General features: G+C 39.9%; 1 protein-coding gene across 1 annotated transcript; it reads left to right on the plus strand.

Moving 5' to 3' along the window:
- The first annotated feature begins 651 nt into the window (after positions 1-651).
- Positions 652-21280, plus strand: LOC126297999 (protein enabled homolog). The gene is made up of 5 exons (XM_049989315.1): positions 652-701; positions 7550-7785; positions 14227-14545; positions 18290-18405; positions 21202-21280. The coding sequence occupies exons 2-5, from the start codon at positions 7583-7585 to the stop codon at positions 21278-21280; spliced, it is 717 nt and encodes a 238-aa protein (XP_049845272.1). The 5' UTR covers positions 652-701; positions 7550-7582.
- The last annotated feature ends 379 nt before the right edge of the window (positions 21281-21659 follow it).

A 21659-nucleotide genomic window follows, 5' to 3' on the forward strand; every position in this document is an offset into this window, starting at 1 on the left:
AAAATGTCCCTCCACCGTCACGAACAGTTCTTACCACTCACTACTCTTTGGTGGGACAAATTTCCATGATTGACCAATAAGCACCAGTTCAGTTATACAAGAATGGAGTGGAAATGTTCACTGGTCATTTTGAATGAACCCTCCATGTATTAGCCTAATGAGATTTAGGGAAACAACGAAACCTTAAATCAGTATAGCTGGACTGGGATTTTAAATTTGCTCTTCCGAACTACCAGTCCTGGGCTATACTTCTCCGCCATATCATTTCACTCTAGCATAAAACATCATCTGGTGTCACTAGGGACAACGAAAGGTAGGCAGTCAGTGTAGTTCAGATTCTGACACTCATTTGGTTTTCGCAGTCGAGTGACAGAATTATTATATTCGAGATTACATAGCCTCTGGAGGGAATTTCTCTAGTGTTGAGTCACTCGGAAGTAGGTGCTCAGTCTTGTTATCTGAGGGTCTGAGCGGAAGGAATCTAGCGTTCTAGCGCTAGTGACACACATGCCTCTTGTCGGTATTAAGTGAATCAGCGTACGGAAGGCGCAAGGCTGAGTCGGCAGCTTGTGGATAGGGTGGGGTAGGGGTGGGGTTATTTGAAGGCGTTCCACAGCGCGCTTCAGTCGACAGCAGTCGCTTGGACGAGGAGGAGATCAGAGGCAGTGGCCACTACAAATATACGGGTGCTTATTCTTTTGGTAAGTACAAAACTTAGGAAATTATTGACTATTTGTTACTTATATTATGTGCAAATAGGCGAGTAGTAAACTTCCTAATTTATAGTTGGTTGAGACTAACGTGATGGCATCATTGTTTATATTCAGTTGCTAGACCCTAGGTTGTCTGCGTTTGCAAAAGTGAAAGCAGTCTTACGTTTAAAAATTCAACGTATACAACTAAACCTTTTTTGGTACATTGTTTTTATACTTATTAAGCTGCCACATATGTTGTTCATGTTTCACCGGTGTGACGTGATAGTTTTGAAATTTATTTCATATGACGTTTACCGAAGCGAATGTTAGACAAGACACAGTAATGCCCATACGAAATCTCTTTTGTACAAAAGTAATCGTAGATCTGGCACAGAAATTTCCACACCTGCGCATCGGATTGTCGATATTTGATCTTTTGTTTGCTGTAAGTTAGTCTTACAGTTGTTACTAACTTTTAGGTGTAAGGACTCGCTTCTTCGTGCATTATTTTCAAATTTACCGTTATGTGCAGTACAGCTAAGTGTTAAAGTAACAGCATTTTTGTTATGCATATCTGGAAGCAGTTCTGTAATACAGGAGAGTAATTCTGCTTAAAATATTCATGTATCTGAGCAAAGTTTTAAGCGTTGCAGTATAACACATTGTATATTACGAAGTACAAGCACAGTAAAGAAATGGACGAAACATTAGACCGCACAGGATATTTCCAAATCCAGATCTATGATGATGAACGTCATTATGTAAGGAGTGAATTAACGGTTGTTTTACTATATGTTTTTCTTGTATTTGATACAGATTAGCTTCAGGATATTGATGTACAGAAATCACAATCGCGCTCTGGCTGTATTTTTGTAATGTTGTACATATATTTCTCAAAGTGACACACAAACCTTGACTTTCTAATGAACAACTCTTGGATCTCAAATTGAGTACCAGTGTTTGATCACCGCAACGTTTCGATGAGTGTCATACTGATCATCTTCTAGCTAAGTGTAGAGATACTGTGAATGCTTGGCCATTCTTGAAATTCACTCCATATTCCGTGGTAATCCAAAACGAACTCTTCATCTCTGAACTTTTTGGATTTCCTCCGTCAATCTTATGTGGTAAAGATTCCATAGGGCACAGAAGTGCTGTAGAGGAGGACAGACACGAGTATAGCGTAGGCAGCATTTTCATTAGATTGATTGCAAGTTCTAAGTGTTGAGCCTATAAAGCGCAGTCTTTGATTTGCCTTCCTCACAACATTTTGTATGTGTAAGTTCTAACTTAAGTAGGTTATAATGGTAATCACGAAGCATTTAGTTAAATCTAAAATATTTACATTTGTGTTATTTAGCGTGAAACCGAAGTGTACAGGAATTTTTTAGAACTTACGTGGAGGACTTCACACTTTCTGTTGTTTAGGGTCAATTTCGATAGCACTTTCTCACGCGTGACACACAAACCTTGACTTTCTAATGAACAACTCTTGGATCTCAAATTGAGTACCAGTGTTTGATCACCGAAACTGTTTCACAGTATGATTTTTTGTCAGTTACTACGAAATGTGACCTCTGTGACAAGAAATCACGAATACAGTCACACTACTGAGACGATAACGAACAGGCAAGCAATTTGATTAGAAGCTGCTTGTGATAAAAGATGTCATTACTTTCTGGAAATACAGTAATAAGGAATGCTGATAGCACTCATTACTTTGTGCGAATAAAGAGCCAGTTGTGTTTCACTTGAATGTTTTTTTTCTGGGTTTATGTCGGCTTGGTGTCAATAGATCGTTTCCTTCGAGGTATTTCGTGATGTTCAAACACAACGTATGATCAAAAATTCTACTGAAAATCGATCAGTGATATGGGCCTATTACGCAATCAATTTCCGTTCTTGTAGTGTAGTGTAGCTTGTGCAGCTTTCTAGTCTTCATGTAAAGATCTTTCGCTGTCCGCGTGGTTCTATACGACTGATAAAAATGGAACTATTTCATCAAGATACTTCGAAAGGAACATAACTGGTATGTAATGTGGACTGGAATACTTGCTCTTGTTGAGTGACTGAAGTTGATTCGTTAGGACGAAGGTAGCTACTTCTAAGTTACCCGTGATGGTCGCTGATCTTTATTCGATCTAGAGTATTTACGGCTTCTTCTTTCGTGTAAAAAATTCGAAAAATCGTGCTTAGTAATTCCGCCTTAGCGGCGCTGGCAATGTCTTCGCTAACATTATCATTGCTACCATGTAATGAATGCGATTTGCGGCTTGTATACATTACATATGAATAGGATCTCTTTGGATTTTCTGTCATATTTGGAGACAGTTTCGTTGTTCAAATTTATTAGGATATGGAATGGAGTGATTACTTAGGCTCTATGGAAGGTAAATAAGTTGATAGACTTGGGTTCATCGATAAAATACTAGGAAAATGTATTGGGACTTCGTAGAAGACTGCTTCGAAAACACTCGCAGAACTCATGTTAGAATTTTTTTCAAGCGTATAGGACCAATATCAAATTGAACAAATGTAGTACTCTGAAAGTATAAAAAAAAAAGAGCGGCATGAAATGTCACAGGTTTGTTTGAATCACGGAACAGAAATGTAGAAGAAACCAAACTGACTGGTAATAGTAAAAAGACGGCAAATATCGCATGAAAAAGCTATGTTTTAATCAGAAGCAGTACTTGGAACATTTACTAGGTCCATACTATCTGGCAGATACATAATGGAATATCAAAAAATAGCATAAAAAACAAGAACGTCTATTACTCCGTTTGGCATTTGGCCGTAGCCTTCCATCTTCGGATAGTGCTATATTGATCCAGAGAATATTACTGGACCAAATGTACAAATTGCACTGCAATTTGTTCCACAGAGATGTAGAATATTGTTTAGTACTGCTACCTTCGCAGATGAAGTCCATTATCATACCCGATGATATGACATGAGAGCAGTGCTCTAATGTTCGACTCAGCACCAGAGACAGACGCAGTGATCGTTTCTCGATGTGGGGATAGGATCTGGCAAATACGATGGCCTGCGTTCCTGAAAGTACCTTGGCTGACTACTTCATTGGAGTAAGTGCAAGATGTTCAAACGCCTTACCATCATCAGTTCTTAGACGATAAAAAAACTTTGGAGTGCACACATTTATGGATGAGATGATGCCATACCGGAATGAGGGTAATCAATAATTCTATAGTTCGCTGACAGAAATGAGCCGTTTTCGGTTAAAATGCCATAGCAATGTCGCTCCGACTCCACGTCTATTTCGGATTTGATGCAGTCATTGGTTTCCACATCTTAACTATTTCAGAAGGTTCTATTTCGGCAGAAATTTAGTTGCTTCATTGGCACATCGTCCAATGTTGATAACTGAATGCGTAGGATAGCGATATTTGCGCTGGTGATTGTAAAAAACAACAAAACGTTTGTGCGGAATTAGGTGACTAGTACGATTCTTACTGAGCTTATTTGAACAGTGGAAATTACGTGATCGTATAGCCAGGAGCATAGACTGGATTTTTCTTCGTTAAATGAATTGCGTCGTTTTGGTTCAAGAGAGTAACAATATTGGTTTGAATCAATGTTTATTTCAGTTTATAAACGGTCAATGTGTTCCATTGCCTTACAATTTCAGAATGTTTGTGTAGCATTAGCTGACGAGTAGGCATCTTACTGTGCTTATTTGAACAGTTGCGGTTACATGATCGTAAGTCCCAGTTGTTCCGTCGACTCAACTGTTTAGTCGAAGTCGATGAGCATTAAGATTTCAGCTCGATTAAATTGTCGAATGTGAAGAGTAAACGCCATGAATCCACAGCTGAGTTATCACTGCGTCATTCGCGCCTGGCCCTTGCTACAAGTGGTTGCGCATTACGTCAGTCGAGTTCCCCACTTCCCAGAATGTCGGCGAAGCGCGGAGAGTACGACGCAAACAAAAGTGCTGTCGCAGTACTGACGTTCCAAGAATACGGCAGTCCATGCATTAATGAAAGTGTTTCTGAAACTCCGCTCAGATTACGAACTCGGTCATGGTTTAGTAGAATAACTATTGCGTGCATTGTGATCGTTGTTGCAGTTAAATATTTTCAGGACTGTATAATTAACTGGAGACACAGCTGCTATGATTTGGGTGTTATAATACTCAATACATAGCCCCTGCCCCCGACACAACACTGAGATCTGGATGTTTTCATTTACTGTCCATTTTCTTATCCCCTGACATTCTGAATTCTTGAGGGAAGTCATCAGTAACGTTACTTTTTATTTACCAATAGTCTTTTCACAAAACAAATCAACGTACTTTATGTGTAGTTGAAACATGTTTAATGTGTGTGAACAGTAACGTTGTCAAAAGTCTGTCATTGAAACTACTGTATTGAATGTGCTGTTTATGATGTAGTTTAACACAGACTTTGATGCCCCTTTAAGTCAGATTACACTCCAACAGCTCATCCTGAAAATAACAATAGGACAATCAAACTCGACCCTCCCTCTAGATCACAAACGGAGTGAACAAAGGTATAAAACAATTTAAGATTAATCATTTTTCGTTTGCAGTATCACAGACGTCCGCCATCGCACTTGCAGATGTACTTTAGACTGACGACAAAGTAGGTTCTGATGTTTAACTCATTTAAATTTCCAACGTATGCGAGGCTTCTCAGGTTAGGAATTTTCTACTGAACAGGGAGCAAATGAGTAAACAAGTGTTCTCAACTGAACGAGTTTTATTCGGTCCATGTGTTTGTTTGTTCTGTTTCTCAGTCGAAATGACTTAGCCTCAGGCATCAGCTGGCAAAAATGACACAATCCATACTGGGGACGATTATGAATACAATACGCACACATAGTTGGAACTAAAACTGAGACAGCATGTATTTTCGAAAGACGAAAAAATAATTTTTTATTTGAGTAATTCTAGGAGTTTCTATAGATAAACATAACCATTCCACAGAACAGCAAAAGAAAATTGATTGTTGAAACGGTAAGGTTTGAAAACGGCTGTGCGTGGTTGTTCAATAAATTTTTAACGCACGAAAACAGCGATTACTACTGTAAAATTCTAGTGAACCGAGAAAAAAGAAATACCATGTAGACCTTCAAAAGTAGAGTCATCTTTTAAGGTGTTATGCTGCAACGTAGACATCACACCATTCTATCCTTACTTAAGACGACAGGCTGCTATTAAAATATCACCCAGTCTAAAAAAGGACAAGTACACTCAAGCATGGAGATTTTGTCCATGCTATCAGTTCAGTTACCCTCAGTCACCAATAAAAATACCTGCACGTATACCCTTTACGGCCTATAAAGGGAGTTTTCAAGTTCGTCCACTTTCCCAACAAATTACCTTACCAAGGGATGCTGTTTAGAGATTACTACAAACACATGGAATACTGTAGGCCAACGATAAGGAACCCCAAGAACACCTCAGTTCAGTGCCAAACTTGCTGCAGGTTGTATGTTGTTCCCTTTGTTCTGAACTCGAAATTACTTAGGCGAGGTGTTACTTCTGTACTGCATTAAAAAATTTAATATCCATTTCCAGTAAAGGCTTTGTCATATCAAAATACGTAACTTAAATCATTTACTAACTTCACAATATACAGTGTGTATGCGATAGCTGTTTAAAATTCCCCGCAATGGTGTAGGGGTAGTCGAGGCGAACAATTTGTCGTATAACATTTGCGGTCAGCCTATCCGGTAGACAACCTCAAAATGGTCTACAAAGTTCATCTAAGTCACAGCGTGCGCACGCGGCGCGAGATTTTTAATATCCTCACGACCTCTTATGCCACCGGTTTTCGTTATCATCAGTAAGTTAAACTAAGAGCAACTGAAGGACGGTTTTTAACACGTCATGCAAAAAGTAGTCATGTTTTCAGTTTCATTTACACTTACCTCTTACGAGCACAGTCGTCTCGCAGGAGGACAGCCATAGAAAAAAAAACCATTTAATATTTAATTTTAAGCCGCTAAAATTCACTTACTCTTGAGCTAACATTTACAAAACGACAGTTTTACAATCAGTAGGTCCTCCACTAAGCTGGTGGCGTAAGTCTCACGTGGCGTGCATGCACTGAAGCTTATGTGGCATTTGTTGTCCAACTTGAGGTTGCTTCTCGACATGATAGGCAGGTATATTATGTCAAATATTTCGTTTCAACTTCCTCCACACCAGTGTGGTACAGTGTAAACAGTTATTGTTTACATCCTATGTATATACGCCGTTCAGATACAATTCCTGCTTGTGACACAGCAGTTAACTGCCGATATACTTCTTGGTTCGTGTAGACTACGTGCAGTGGATACGCACAAGACAAAGTATGATAAATTCACATGGCATCAGTCACCCATCCAACCAAGCTTGGAAGAAATACCATCTTTCCCTACTTACGACCCACCTGTTACCTGGTTCATTGCAGAAACTCCCCGGGCAATTTGCGAACAATTTTCTTCGTTTAGACCAAGCATTTACATGAAATCTTTATAATGTGATAATTTTACGTACGAATTAGTAATGTGATCTTCAGTGTTGCTATTTATGAGCTACATGAATTTGCGATAGTCCCGTAAAAATTACTTTGCGTGAAAGTAGTACATAACTTTTCACTTCCTTTTACCGGTATCTGTACGTCGTTTGATTTTTCCGTTCACAACGAAAAGTCGCTCTGTGTTTTACCGGCCAACTATTCCTCCCAGCATGGACTGAATCAGAATGGCAAAATGACAGTAAAATCGTTAATTTGACATTTGGTCTCAAGAAGTAAAATCTGAACCAGCAGAGAGGTGTAAAGTATGTTTTGTTGTGAGAGCAGCGATCATGTACTCTGCTTCAGGCGTTGATAGCTGGGACAGTGCTGAGGCCCGAGATGGAGGAGGAGCAGCAGCAGCAGCCGCAGCCTGACCCGAGGAGGCCTCGCCCACCCCCGCCTGCTCCTCCGCGGCCGAGGCCACCAGTGCCACCCCCGCAGCCTCCGCAGCCACCACCAGCTCCACCTGCTGGACCCAAGAGGCTGGTTATCGGTAGTCGGGTTTATCAGCTAATCCATCTGGGAACCTATGTAATCAAACCGTAAGTATTTATTTTTCTCATGTTCGTCAAAAAATTATTAATACATCTCCTTACGCCTCAGAAATATCACATAGTTTGCTTATACTTAGTGGAATCTACATATCACAGTACTTTATTCTACTTCTTATACCAGCCTCCGTAGTTTCAGTTACTAATTTACAGCAATGCGCTTAAATAGAACCAGAGGATCCCTATTCGTAACCAATCAGTGGACAAACTTCTCTATACAATATCACTAATGGTAGTGAAAATAGCAATACCAAAATGTATAAGTCTTATTGAAATGAATGTTATAACGCAGAGCAGGTATATGGAACTCGCATACGATCAGGATTACAACAATGAGCATGACTTCATCTTTTGAAACATTCTTCTACTAGGGAATGGGGAAACAGTAGGAGGGACTAGACCCCTTTCGTTATCACTCGTTTTATCTAGCAGTCATATCAGCAAATTCCTTTAAAACAACACTATCTTACTCCTGATTACTTTAGGGAATAAGAATAGTAAGTCACAAGAATTTAGTGAATCTGCAACCAATGTCCTTTTATGAAACAAAGTCTGTCTTATATATAAGAAAATTTTAAAACCACTGACAATTATGCCCCTGACGGCTTCAATTAAGAAGTCTTCGCACACTGAGACCTGATGGTCTCAAAATATTTACCTAAATAACAACCTGCCAGAGATACACCCAATAAATAGCAGGATGAAGTTAATACAAAGGTACTTGTTTCCCACTCAAGAGTCAATCAATATCACTAAGGCTTACGAAGGTTTCAAACTTCGGCTCCAATGCTCAGTAACACAAATAGTCAGTGAGAGGTGTTACTAAGAGTAACACCGCAACAACCTTTCACAATTGTATGTTGCTCTTGTGACAAGGATTATTATATATACTAAATACAATAAATACCCAAGTAAACACAATTAGCGCCAGAATTATTTAGCGGGGAGTGACGCCAGGTCGCTCGAGGGCAGAACGAAAACTTAGCTTGAAGAAACCAAGACAGAAGGTGGCACTTCGTAGAAGACCCACTTCTCGAGCTTCGACCCGGAGTCACCTCCCGCTACACAGGATTTCACAGGCCCGGTACCCATAGGTGGAAAGGTAGAGCTTACTCCAAAACATCAGTCAGCCAGCTGTAACATTTAACCAGCGCACTCAACAGGTCCGCAGGGATAATCCACTAATAAATCGGCACACTGCCTTTGTCCTCACTACGAATGAACTACACAGGCAAGGTACAACCAACAGCACAAATCTCATCAATAACCTTACGGAGAAGTGCCTGTTATTAAGATATTTTAAAAAAACTTACAGTTACTAGCAAGGCCGGCGGGCACTCCAATCTTAGTCACAATAAAATTACGTGAACTCTTATGGTCCATTGTTCAGTGAAAACCTTAACGAGCACAATTTTGAAAATTTCATTATAGGCTTTACTGGGGATCACTACGCTAAGGCTACCAAACACTCGAAAGCAGTATATATGATAAGCAGATTATGGTCTTGCAGCTGATTACATATTACATCAAACAACAATTTCTCACAAGCTGGAAGAGGCACGCTCGTGCATTATATTCATATTTAACACCAGTCTTAAACACCATGAACTCTTCATGGGCACACCTTTACTTCAATGGTAACACCCATGTGCTAATAGTTACCAGAAGTGAGGTAGCAGCCCTCTTCACCTTCACAGACATGCCCTATGTACAATCTCACTTTAACGTCCGATATGGCCTGCGTCGGGTACAGCAGGCGGCAATAAGGCAGCGGACGACCGTAGACAGCCGCGTCCGGAACTAGCAGCACGCAACCCAAGGCAGAAACAAGCTTCCTCACAGGCGACAGGATAGGCTCCCTACGAAGCTTCCCACTACACGTGGTCGGTTCCCGCTCCACTACACGCACACTCCTGCCTCAGGTAACATCGAACACCAACTGTCACATCCTTGGCGAGTGCCTCCAGTTAACTCCTCCGGCAAAGATAAGGCAGCCAAGACTCAGTACGCGCCACAAGCAAAGATAAGAGCGCGAAGGTGAGGTACTTGCAAATATGCTGGTTTGCCAGCAAAACGCCACTGCTCAAATAAGATGTATACGTCATATTGAAATGAACGTTGTAACGCAGAGTAGATATATGGCAACACGCATACGATCAGGATTACGAAAGCCAGCATGACATGTTCTTTTGAAAGTTCATTATGGTGTTTCGTAAGGAAACTATCGGAGCACACAAAGAAAAGAAAATAACTGCCTAATCCTGGTGCGAAGAACGCCCACCTTTAGCGAATACCGTCACAGGTGTGACAAAAGCTGAATAACTGGCTGTAATTACCAATCTGCGGTCATGAAAGGATTGGGTTTAATGCGCAGTCGACATTATAGCAACTAGAGACAGAACAGTAGCTCTAGCTGCTAAGGGCGACGTTTGACATCAAAAGATAGATCCTCTCTTGAGTACAGTCCCAGAATTTACATTTAGCGAATAAAGGAAAGACGGAAGATATAAGATGAATCGTCGGATGGAGATTTGAGCCCCTAATGGAAAGAGTATAATATTGTAGCCATTGCGTCACTTCGATCGCTTGTTCTAGTACATGAAAATAGTATCACGAGGAGACAGTTTAGTGGTAGGTAGCATTCTTCATCGAAAAGGTTTCACGAAATACTATAGAAGGCCATTTTCCCATTACAGCGATTGTGAATTTCCATCCAGTAATAAAAAGAAGTAATATCAATTATAGTAGAGGCATACGAGCTGTATTCGACCATCCAGCTGAATGGACTACGTTAAACAACGATCAGAGACGCCCAGAGATTCTTGTTTGTCATACTGAAGTAGTTGTACAATCAATGCACCATGCTGATGGATAACTAACGAAACATCTTCCTAGTGGGCGATTACTTTATCCTAAATGTTTAAGAATGTATGAATCTTTCTCTTCTGAATATGGATATAATCTCTTCTATACGAAATATTTCTTAGTTCTTATTTAATGCGTACGCATAAAATAAGAATTGCCAGTATGCAGGTACACCGAAAACGGTTCTTAAACACGTGCGACGTCCATCTCAAATCGTACGAAAAATGAGAAAATTACCATTATATTTTTTAAAAGCATTAATATTTTTATATGTGCCAATTACTGTAAAAGAAAACAACTTTCATAAAGTTATCTCTTTAATGTCTACTAGATTTAGAGTTACAATTCGATAAAGCTTGCGCTACTTTCCGAAGGCGACAACTTGTCGGTGGTGTAGCTCATGATCCATATAACGGATGTCGGTGAACTGCGAAGTGGAATTTCTGTTGTTGATGGAGGTGTATCACAATATTATCACGTAGAACAAGGTGTAGTTAGATAAATGACGAACACTAACTTCATTTAACCAATGTTTATTCAGCACTTGCTCATACAAGAGCGCCGCATTTGATGATTGTAACAGTATAACTTATATTCTACGAAAATATGATTTTACAAAGCTCTGGGGACTGGATGTTTACAGTATTTTAAGTGATACAAGTTTTTAAGTGCAAGGAAATGAATCTAGAACCTTACAGGTCTTTTCCTCAAACATCAGCAAGAACTGTCGAGAGGGATACCTTGTTTGGGATTAAAGTGGAAGGTATGGATGCAAACAACGAACAGGTATGAATTCCGAGTAAATTAGTGAGATTTGTACTGTTAGCGGTTTTTGCAGCGTACTTTCCTCCAAATATATCCGATTCCCAGTCGCTTTATGTGGTTACAGTTGTTTAAAGCTTCATTTGAAAGCTCAAATCTGTTATTACATACACATTTTCAAGGAAGTTACATAATTTTTAAGTGAATTAGCCCACTTCCGTGGGTTAGTGTGCATGGCTGACTTCCATGTAGGGGGACCCAAATTCAATTTCTGATACTGCCAGGGACTTTTCATTTTTGAGGGGGGCGGGAGAAGGAGGAGAATAGGAACGGGATCCACTCACATTCTTCATGGCAAATTGAGGAGTTACTTGAATGGGAAGTAGCGACTCTCAAGGTCTGCAAAGACGACAGCGACCGGAAGAGCGAATCACTGACGCCATGCCCTTCCATACAGCAAACAAATGACACTGTTGTCTGAGGACGACATGGCAGTCGGTCGGTCACTAGTGGCTCTTTTGAGACCAGAACGGTGGAGCGCTCATCACATTTTCCGAAATATGTGCATTAGAATCCATCAACAATTTCTTTCAGGCTTTCCTCCCCTCATCTCCCGATCATTAAAATAACGCAGCATTTTCATATGTGAACATTTTCTGAAGCTTTTGGCAGTCACATGTAGGCGTAACAGCCGCTAGAGAGCGCTTTGTTCATAAGTGTAGAGTCTACTACGGCGTACACGTCAACTCTTGGAGATCCAGTATAAACAAGTTGCTTACGCGAGACTCCATTTCGTGCTCTGTCGGTCTGTAAGCGCACGAGTTATGCGGGTTGCAGGAGTCAGGGGGGCTTCGGGTCTTGTTAAGCGACATTCTGACCGTCCTTACCGCGTGATAACGCCAACCCTGCCTACGGTTAAGACGTGTATCAGAGCCCCTCATTCACTGCGCTGCGTCAGCACTTTGTCTGCACCTAATATCTTCGCTGAGAGTGCCGCGTGGCTATTCGTGATGAACATGTTTCTCTTACTGCTCCCCCTGCAAAATGTCTAGGAATCACACGGTTTTAAGTTACCGTTTTGAAGACTCTGCTGATTTATGCTTTCGTCAATCATTGCCACATAACATAACTGTTTGTTAGAGTCTGCTCGCGGGATACAATAAAAACAATCAACATTAATGTGATTCAGAGGATACTTATTGCAACGTGTCACAGACGCCAGAAAATGAAATGCCAGACACAGTGACGAAGAAAGAACACTTCGAATTAAGCACGTCAAAAAAGCTCAGGACGGTTGCAGAGAAGTTGGGTTTAATGGTCAACGGCACAAGTTAGTAACGACTTTGTGTCACCGACTTACATGCTTCATCTGCATCAAACTATCAGTGCTAGAAGACAACTATATAAACTTTCAAAAACTTATTGTTCTGCCCGTCTTTTCACTAAAGACGATGAATTTCAAACTCAAAACATTGGTAAGACGGACCAAATGTGCATACATTGCTCTTCTTCGCTGTTTGCTGCGGAGTACAGTGACAATTCAGCTACTATATGTTGCCACAAGGCAAAGGTGAACTTACAGCCCATGGAAGTTTGTGAAGAGCGTCGAAAACTCATAGAGAAACATTGCGACGATAGTAAGAACTACCTAGAAAATATCAGACAGTTGAACAATGCTCTGGCATTTGCTTCACTGCAGTTTAATTCGGTTGATATTACTGATAGTGGTCCATATTGTTTCAAAATACATTGTCAGCTTTATCACACGACTGTAAATTCCCAACCTCCTGCAGGCATTGCACCAGCTGACACTGGCCTTTATACTGTATTTTGGTATTGCAACGTTGTACTTTTTATTAATAATTATTTGTATTTACTTGTTCCTGCATTACTATATTACCTATCGGTCACCAGGATACAGTGCGAATCATTCGCACGAGTCACCTAGAGTGTATTCAATACAAGAAATGTTCTTATAAAGTGTCTTTATAAAGTACTGTTAATGGAGAGTGTATAAAAGCGAGAAAACATGAACAGGTTTTCCCTCAAAACATTTGACATCGTAAGGCAGGAGAGAACGTATGATGTCCCAACGTTCGAGTTATAAACCTGCTACATGCGTAACCTCTTAAAAGGTTCTCATCCAATACCAATTAGGTGATGGGACAAGTGTGTATGCGAATGAAGAGCAGCATGTGTCCCTGAAGCTCATGTAGGCCCATGGAGGCTACGCTGGATCAGGTAGGTAGCTTAGTCGCCGAATTCCATGAAGCTACTCTGACACAAGTTTCGTCGACAGCATCAAATTTATCTCCTTTCTTCAAGAGCATTTAGAACGACGACGATTTATCTTTTTTAGCTACGATATTCCTAGCAGACGAGTGCATTAACCGTTTTAACAATACTGTTTCGCTACACGATCACAGAATTGTGCTTGTAAAATAACCACTATGTATCGTCCTCAACATACCTTTCAGTATATTTTCACTTCACTTTCAGCAACACGACATTCTGGCATTTAAGGCGATGGTTTTTATTTGTGATTCAGTGCGCCTCAATATCCTCGTAGTAGTCGTATGTCTGTCGACCAGCTTCGTATACAAGTTACCGTGTTGGATTCGAATCGCTGTGTAGAACTCCACGTGTCTCTGAGCTTCACATTTATTTCTTATTTCATGTCGCGTTTTTGGAACTATTTGTATGTTATGTACCTATTTGTGTTCACCTCAAAATTTTCCAGGAAGCCTTGTAGAACTACTTACCGACACAGGTGTGCATGAAGTGTGAGGGTAATATTTTCCACAGGCTGCATGGTCTGGAAGCGGATACACAGGCTCCGGACCCAAGAAACCCTGGCAATGGCGCTAGGAACTTCACTTCCCGCGTCAGCAGTCCAATGGTTTCTGCGGGAGCCGCTGCTGCAGATCCAGAAAATAAACGGCAGTATCAGGAAAAGCGTCGTCGTCACGTCACAGACCAAGCTGACGCCGAGGTCAAACGACCGAGAGTAAAAGACGAGCCGCCGGAAGCAACAGAGGCACATGGGAAGAACAGAGCAGTCCCATTAAAAGTGCGTGGTATTACATGCAAAGATGTTTTCGTTAATGGACGCGAAGGACTGTTGGTAAGTCCTGCTGTTCCCTCAGTATTCTCATCCTTCCATGAACGTCTGCAGCCGGCCGGAGTGGTCGAGCGGTTCTAGGCGCTACAGTCTGGAACCATGCGACCGCAACGATCGCTAGGTTCGAATCCTGCCACGGGCATGGATGTGTGTGATGTCCCTAGGTTAGTTAGGTTTAAGTAGTTCTAAGTTCTAGGGGACTGATGACCTCAGCTCTAAGGTCCCATAGTGCTCAGAGCTATTTGAACCATTTTTTTTTCTAAGCCTGCCATTATCAGTCCTTGCAGTAAATCTGATTTTGTATATGCAGTTTTGTTTTGACACTACACTAAACGAAATAACTGGTCCAACGACGTGCATAGCAATACTGCTTTTTGCCCTCCATGACTCTGAATGATTAGGTTACTTGTTTTAGCAGTACCATATTCGTCAGGTAAAAGGTAGGTATATTTTCTAATAAAAATTCGATGCATCAAGTAGGTTAACGTACTGTTGACAACAAGGTCATTAGAGACGGAGCACAGGCTGGAATCACTGAATGAAGGGAAAGAAAAATGGGCCACTCCCTTTTAAATGGAACCATCTTCGCATTTGTCGTAATAGATTTAGGGAAATCGTTGATAACCTAAATATGGATGCCAGGACGAGAATTTGAACAGTCGTCCTTCCCAGTGCGAATCCAGTGCGCCAAACACGGTGCCACCTGAAGTATATGTAGTACGTTTACGAATGGCTATGTCTGTCTGGTGCAAAACTGAATAATTTCCACAGAAAGGGTGATTATATAGAGCAGAATTAGAGGACATACTGCGAAGCTTTATGCTGTTAATTATAATGTGATGTCGTTCTGGTTGCAATGGTTGCCTCGCCGTAGCAAGGCTCTGTGGACGAAAACTGTGAATAGCAACTCGCCTGTCGATAGTATGCAGAACATTTCATATCGTATTAAGAGACATGAAAATGGCTGCTTCCAGCGCTGCATTCTTCGTTGCTGAAAAAATTCGTCCAGGAGACGGCCACTCTTCCCTCGAAATTTGTTGCCTTTTATGGTGAAATCATGCTCTTCTTAACTAGCATTTAAAAGTGTCAAGCATGTCTATTTCCTTACATTGCAAAGGTTCAACGTAAACAGACATGTAGGTCATCATGTTGTAATACTACCGCAAACTGCGAAACCTTGTGCGAGATGTTTGCTGTGTGAAGATAGGTGTTGAAACAACGACACTTGCAGGAAAAGAGAGGTTCTGTAACGATATGCACTTTTGTTTACAAGATCGCATGTAAATTGCTAGCACTGTGTCGAAGAGCGGCGTATAAGGTTCATCGCCTCACGTATGAGATCACTGCACTTTCCACTTTAGAGAAAATTCCTCGGTTCGACAGTATGATTAAGTGCTACACAAATTTTTCGGAGACTTAAATGCATGAAATTCGGCGTAGTACTAAAGATACAGGGTTACGGACTTGAAGACAGAGAACTTCGCACCACCATAAGATTGTAGTCTTTTAGATAAAATCCTTGAGAAAACGGTAAGAGCAAGAAATGTACAAGGATATGAAAAGAACCTGTTAATTCTGTTTTGTACTTCGGCTGTCGTTTTGTACGGGGTATGTATGGGGTACTGTAACGAATGGTTACTACACAATTTTAACTTAACGGCTTATTTCACCGACTGTAATCCAGCCACCAGTAATCATGTAATTGCAGGTGGAAATGTCAAAAGTCATCGCCTACCTACCAATGACATGCTGTCCAAAATGTCCTCAAGTGCATTAACAACGACCTTTCAGTTCACCTTCTCCTAATGCAGTTCCATCATCATTTAAGTTTTTCCCTTAAAAGCCATGACTTGGGGTCGTCATCAGAAGCTAAACTTTCGCCGCTATTCTGAATATTGCAACGAATGTCTGGATTCAATTGACATTACGTCTCACATTTCATGCAGACTTCCCTGTGATGCTACTCTTGTTCGTTATAAAAACTCTTGTCTCGAATTTGGTCTTCACGTTCGTTCTTCTGATAACATTTCTTTAGATGGCTACTAACATCTTCGATAATCCGCTTGTGGGTTTCCAGAACAAGATTGTTCACGTTCACGACTTTTTCTGTCGATATGACAGCTGAATGACGTTCCCAAGGATCTTTTATTTCAGTCGGTTTTTTGCCGCTTTAGAAACTTACGTCTCAGTCACATGCGCTTGTCTGGTCTCATACTCATTCACTAAAACCTTTTTACAGTTTGAGCGCTTTACTAGCGATATTACAATTTTTGAATCCAAACTTTTTCAATGAATCTTCTTGTTTGGGTGAGCAAAGCTATATATCCAACAAATATTAAGAAACAATAAGTAATCGTTGATTACCAGAGATCTCCCCAATCGCTCATACCGATGAATTTTCTTAATGTGCTGACATAGAAACATCATGCATTGAGATAGTTAAGTGATTGCAAATATTGTCGTAAATAATCTCCCGCCCAGCTCAGATACTGAAAACTTAAAAAGTGCTTCGTATATCTTGTAGGACCTCCTTTAGTATGTCGAAATTCATAAAATGAAAGTGACGTATACAGTACCTACCTCCGGATGTATTTCGGAGTGATTAGGATTATTTTTGTATGTAAAAGATTTCTAATAAACTACGTAATACATTAATCAGACCACCCTCCACCAAAACCAAAAACTAGCATTGTAACTTGGCGAATTGTCTTACTATAAACCACCATGGTTAGTACGTATGCTGTTCTCTAAGGATGTGTATGACACTTAGCAACCGATCATAAGAATCACCACAGACTGAGTGCGTTTCTCCACTGGATGCAATCCACAGTTTAAAATTTCGTTTCACTACTTTATGGTATCACTATCATGTTGCACAGTTCTTCTGCAACTATTGAAATTCTTGGATGGAAGGCCTTGTGTCACTCCAACCTACCCAAGTGTCAATATCTGAGACTTACCCACTATAGGGCCTTTCCCTATGTCAAGCTGATTCTGAGAGCAATCCTGCTGAACGTCTGCTTCCGTATCTCAGGTACGTCAAACGTCGTAGCCCGCATCTTATTCGATAATCTGTTATTTATCCTTCATTTCCGGCAAACTTGAGGTGTGGCAATGTTACCTACCTGTTAGTACGGACAATGTTCATCAGGCTTTCACAACTGCGTCCAGAAATGGGGTGGCTGGGCACATCACGTTGGGAAGAAATTTCCCGTAATTGACACTTACAGTGGTTTCTTGACACGGCAGACCGATGATTATTAAGATTCTGAGAATCTGGGATGTCATATGCCACGCATCGTCTTCATGTGCCAAATCGCAACAATTATCTTCCTGCATTCATGATCATACTAGTACTTTATTGCAGACTATGCATCCATGCGCTTTTACATGGTATCGGTGTCACACGGTAGTTTATATTTTCCTATCCCGTCACATTTTAGACAGCTGTACATTACAACAGGCAAGAAGCTACATTATAGCTGTCATTCGGAAGACAAGGAAGCAAAACTACAAACGGCCATCGTAATATTCGATCTTCTAAGAGAGTTTCCATAAAGTGGACACAATTTAGACTCATTACGATATCTCTCGTTGTTTCGCATGATTTTCACCATTGTTTGCAATATCTGATTAACATACATCTTTAAGAATTTTTTTTATGGAATTCAAGAAAACGCTGCAAAAACCTGATAATGACTAATGTAAAATCTACAGTAGCACACTTTCATTATGCTTATTACACAGGTGACAGTTTCTTGGGAGAAGAGATCTTGTGAATCCAAGCCAGAATTCAAAACTGAAAGCAAAGATGCTGCAGTACCGACCATCGCCGAACTGCAAGATAATCAAAATACCCAAAGGTAAGATATGCATAGATTCTTCTGTCAACTTCATTTTGCCTGCCTGGTAGAGGATCCATATCTAAACTGAAAAGCTTCTGATTGAGTCGCAGTCTAGACAAAAATGAAACTTCTCGTTGTAAAGTGGTGAGTTCTATGAAGATACCCTAAGTGTACTTACCTTTTTTCTCTTCCAAGGACTGATCATCAGACGGTACATAAGACGGAATCCATCTATTATAATGCTATAGAAGTTTCCAGAACCGATGGTGCAAAACAACGAGTAGAATGGGTCCTATTGAAAGCAAATAATGTCCAATGTGACTGCACTGCGATCTGTGTCAAAGATCTGGACAAAGTCAAGCCTAGATCTTTCAGTTCTGAAGATTCAGGTAACTATGTTTGTCAGAGTCGTGAACCTGAAACACTGGAGACAGGAGCAGGACCCTTAATGACTGACGTCGGCAGTAGGTAAGAAACATATATACTCCATTAAGTAGGCTCTTGTAATTATAGTTTATATGTAACTAGTGCATACTCCATTAGTGATAATGGCAGCCAACACAGAAACTGTAAGTCACTCTAAGTCATGTAATTATAATCACCTCTAGACTTACCGCTTAGAGCAAACACTTAAATTGTTCTTCATCCTAATGTACACACCAGACATTAATGTAAAAAATGACTGAGAGCTCCTTGCTATAGTCATTAAAACTATTAGGAAATACTGTTGACTGTACTACAACGAATACATCGTCAGACATAACAATAATGCATAAATGTTAACTGTTAGTTTTGAGAAGGATGTGATCATGGAGTATCTTCACAGGTAAGTCTCATAGCAACAAGCGTTTGTAAATAAATAGGGGAAATACTTTCCTAATGTGCTAATTCCCATTGACAAATCTGTGCGACCATTTTAGTTTTCCTCTCCATCATGTGAATCAACAGCCAACTACACTTAATGAACAGTGAGCCTTATTTCATTGTGTATACATTTTTACTAGTGGTCACAATAATGTTATTGAACACTTTATGCACATATGATGATACAATAATTCCACAGAGTTTATAAGAGAATTATGGGTACTAAGAAACTGTAAAAGAATGCACATTGTAGTATCACCTGTAAGTTGGGATCTTTATTTTACAATAACTTTATTAATGCAGCTTCACCGAGTCACTTAGAAGATACAGTTAGCCACAGCTCTGTCTTCGTCTCTATGTTCTCACTGCTGTTTTCGTTGAAGTGATACGGAAGCCGTTACAGTAGTAGATCTGTTATCAGGCTCCCTATCACTACACCATCACTTTATGTGACCATTGATCTGTGATCCATAAGTGTTAGGGCAGATTGTGGCAATCAATGCCTGTATGCATGTGGGAAGTCAATAAACTTAAACTGGGTAAGTTTAATGAAAGAGCCACTTACTTTCTAAGCATTTATGATTTAGACGATGGCGTCCCACATGCAGCAGAATGTACATGCATAATATTTGCCTATTTCTTTCGCTTAAATTATGTTTTGGTTGCCAATCTTTCGCTATCTGACAGTTTGATTTGTGAACCCACACTCTTGTTAACTGAAAACATGGTATTCTTAGGCATGTTCTACAGTGAAAAAGTAAGACAGTAAAAAAATACGGTTCAGTTGAAGCGTTGCAATGTTTAACAAGTATTAATATTCAGGTCCCTAAAGCTTCATCTTTATGCCTTTTCCACTAATGTTAACTTTTAATCACTGAACAAAGTTCCTTTTTAATGAGAATTAATGTGTCCAACATGTACCCTAGACAAAATGTCTCTTGCATGATAAACACACAAACCGACCGTAATTAAAAGCACAGGAAGGCAAAATACTCGGAAATTTTAAGAAGCGCTTCATACTGACTTTTGCTGTAAAATTTTTCCTTAGCATCTATCACCAAAGCATTTGTTTTTAACTTCATCTTTGATAGCGAGTTCTCAAATACAAAATAAAAGAAAATTTTTAAGACATTTGACATTCAAGTATAAGGCATGCTTAATGTTCACAGTATATCACATTTACCATTTACATAAGCGATATGTCTAATTTGACCAGCTGTTTATCAAATTGTTTCACTGTTACAAATTGTAGATTAATTCATAAAACATTCAACACCATACGCTATAAGGTCCAATTTGAATGACACACAGAATCTGTAATAAGATGATCAAAACATGTAGAGACAGCAGAGTTTAAGGCCAATTCATTATTGTAGTAAAACAGTGCCATCAAAGTTAGGCAGTTCTAGAGGGAAAAAAGAAATCAGCAATTAAGACCCTTTAATCTTGCAACATTTTAGAATTGGCCCATAAACGAAAGATGAGAATATTTCAGTTACTGTTTAGGTTTCATTCATCTTGATTGGATTGAACCTCAGGGTTCGGGATGGGGAGTGGTTCAGTTTTCTTTCATTAATATATTCTTCATTGATAATCTATTCAGCCATTTTACTGACTGCATTTAATTTACTCTTGCCTCCAAAGCAGGCAAGAAACTTTGGATACTATATGTTTTGCATTTATATTGATATACAAAAGAACTAACTTAATTTGTTCTTTCAGTAGCATTGCTGATTACCAGTGTGGTTAAGTTTTCGATCACTTTGTGTATTTCAGTGTTATGGCTGAGTCGAACTGCCACAAGCACATCTGAAGATGGAATGGTATAATAACGAAAATGAGCAAGTGAATCACCAAAACAACAGATTTTCAATATCAATATATTTATGTAAATTATTGTCATCTTGTTACTACGTTTGGTACAGATTGCGTGCATGTACATTGTTTCAGGTCTCCTGCAGAAACAAATTTGCAGCACACTGCACAGCATGGCTGTGTCGGACCACCTTCCTGGCACTGTGCCCAGTGACAGACACCAATGTAACCACATAGTTCCACACTCAGCCACATAGAGGTTAGTTTTGCCTCACTCTTCCTCGTTTGTGCCACATTCTTGAAATTAAGCAAACTCCAATAAAACTTACTTCATGTGATGGTTATTAAGATCTTTGTTTTGGGATGATATGCCCCCACTAGATATGATTAAAATAGAGATATATATTTAGCACTCATTTCTCACTGTAATTTTGTTTCCTTTTCCAAACTCTTTCAAGTAGCTCCTCAATCCTCACTGATAGATTTTCAGATTAGTTCTTTGCAACAAGACAGAATCTTAGGCATGATAAGCAAGTGGTATAGCATTAACAATGCATGTGCAGTTTCAATAATCTTCAGACTATCAGAAGAAC

This window comes from Schistocerca gregaria, chromosome X (assembly GCF_023897955.1).
Source record: "Schistocerca gregaria isolate iqSchGreg1 chromosome X, iqSchGreg1.2, whole genome shotgun sequence".
Taxonomy (NCBI): Eukaryota; Metazoa; Arthropoda; class Insecta; order Orthoptera; family Acrididae; genus Schistocerca; species Schistocerca gregaria.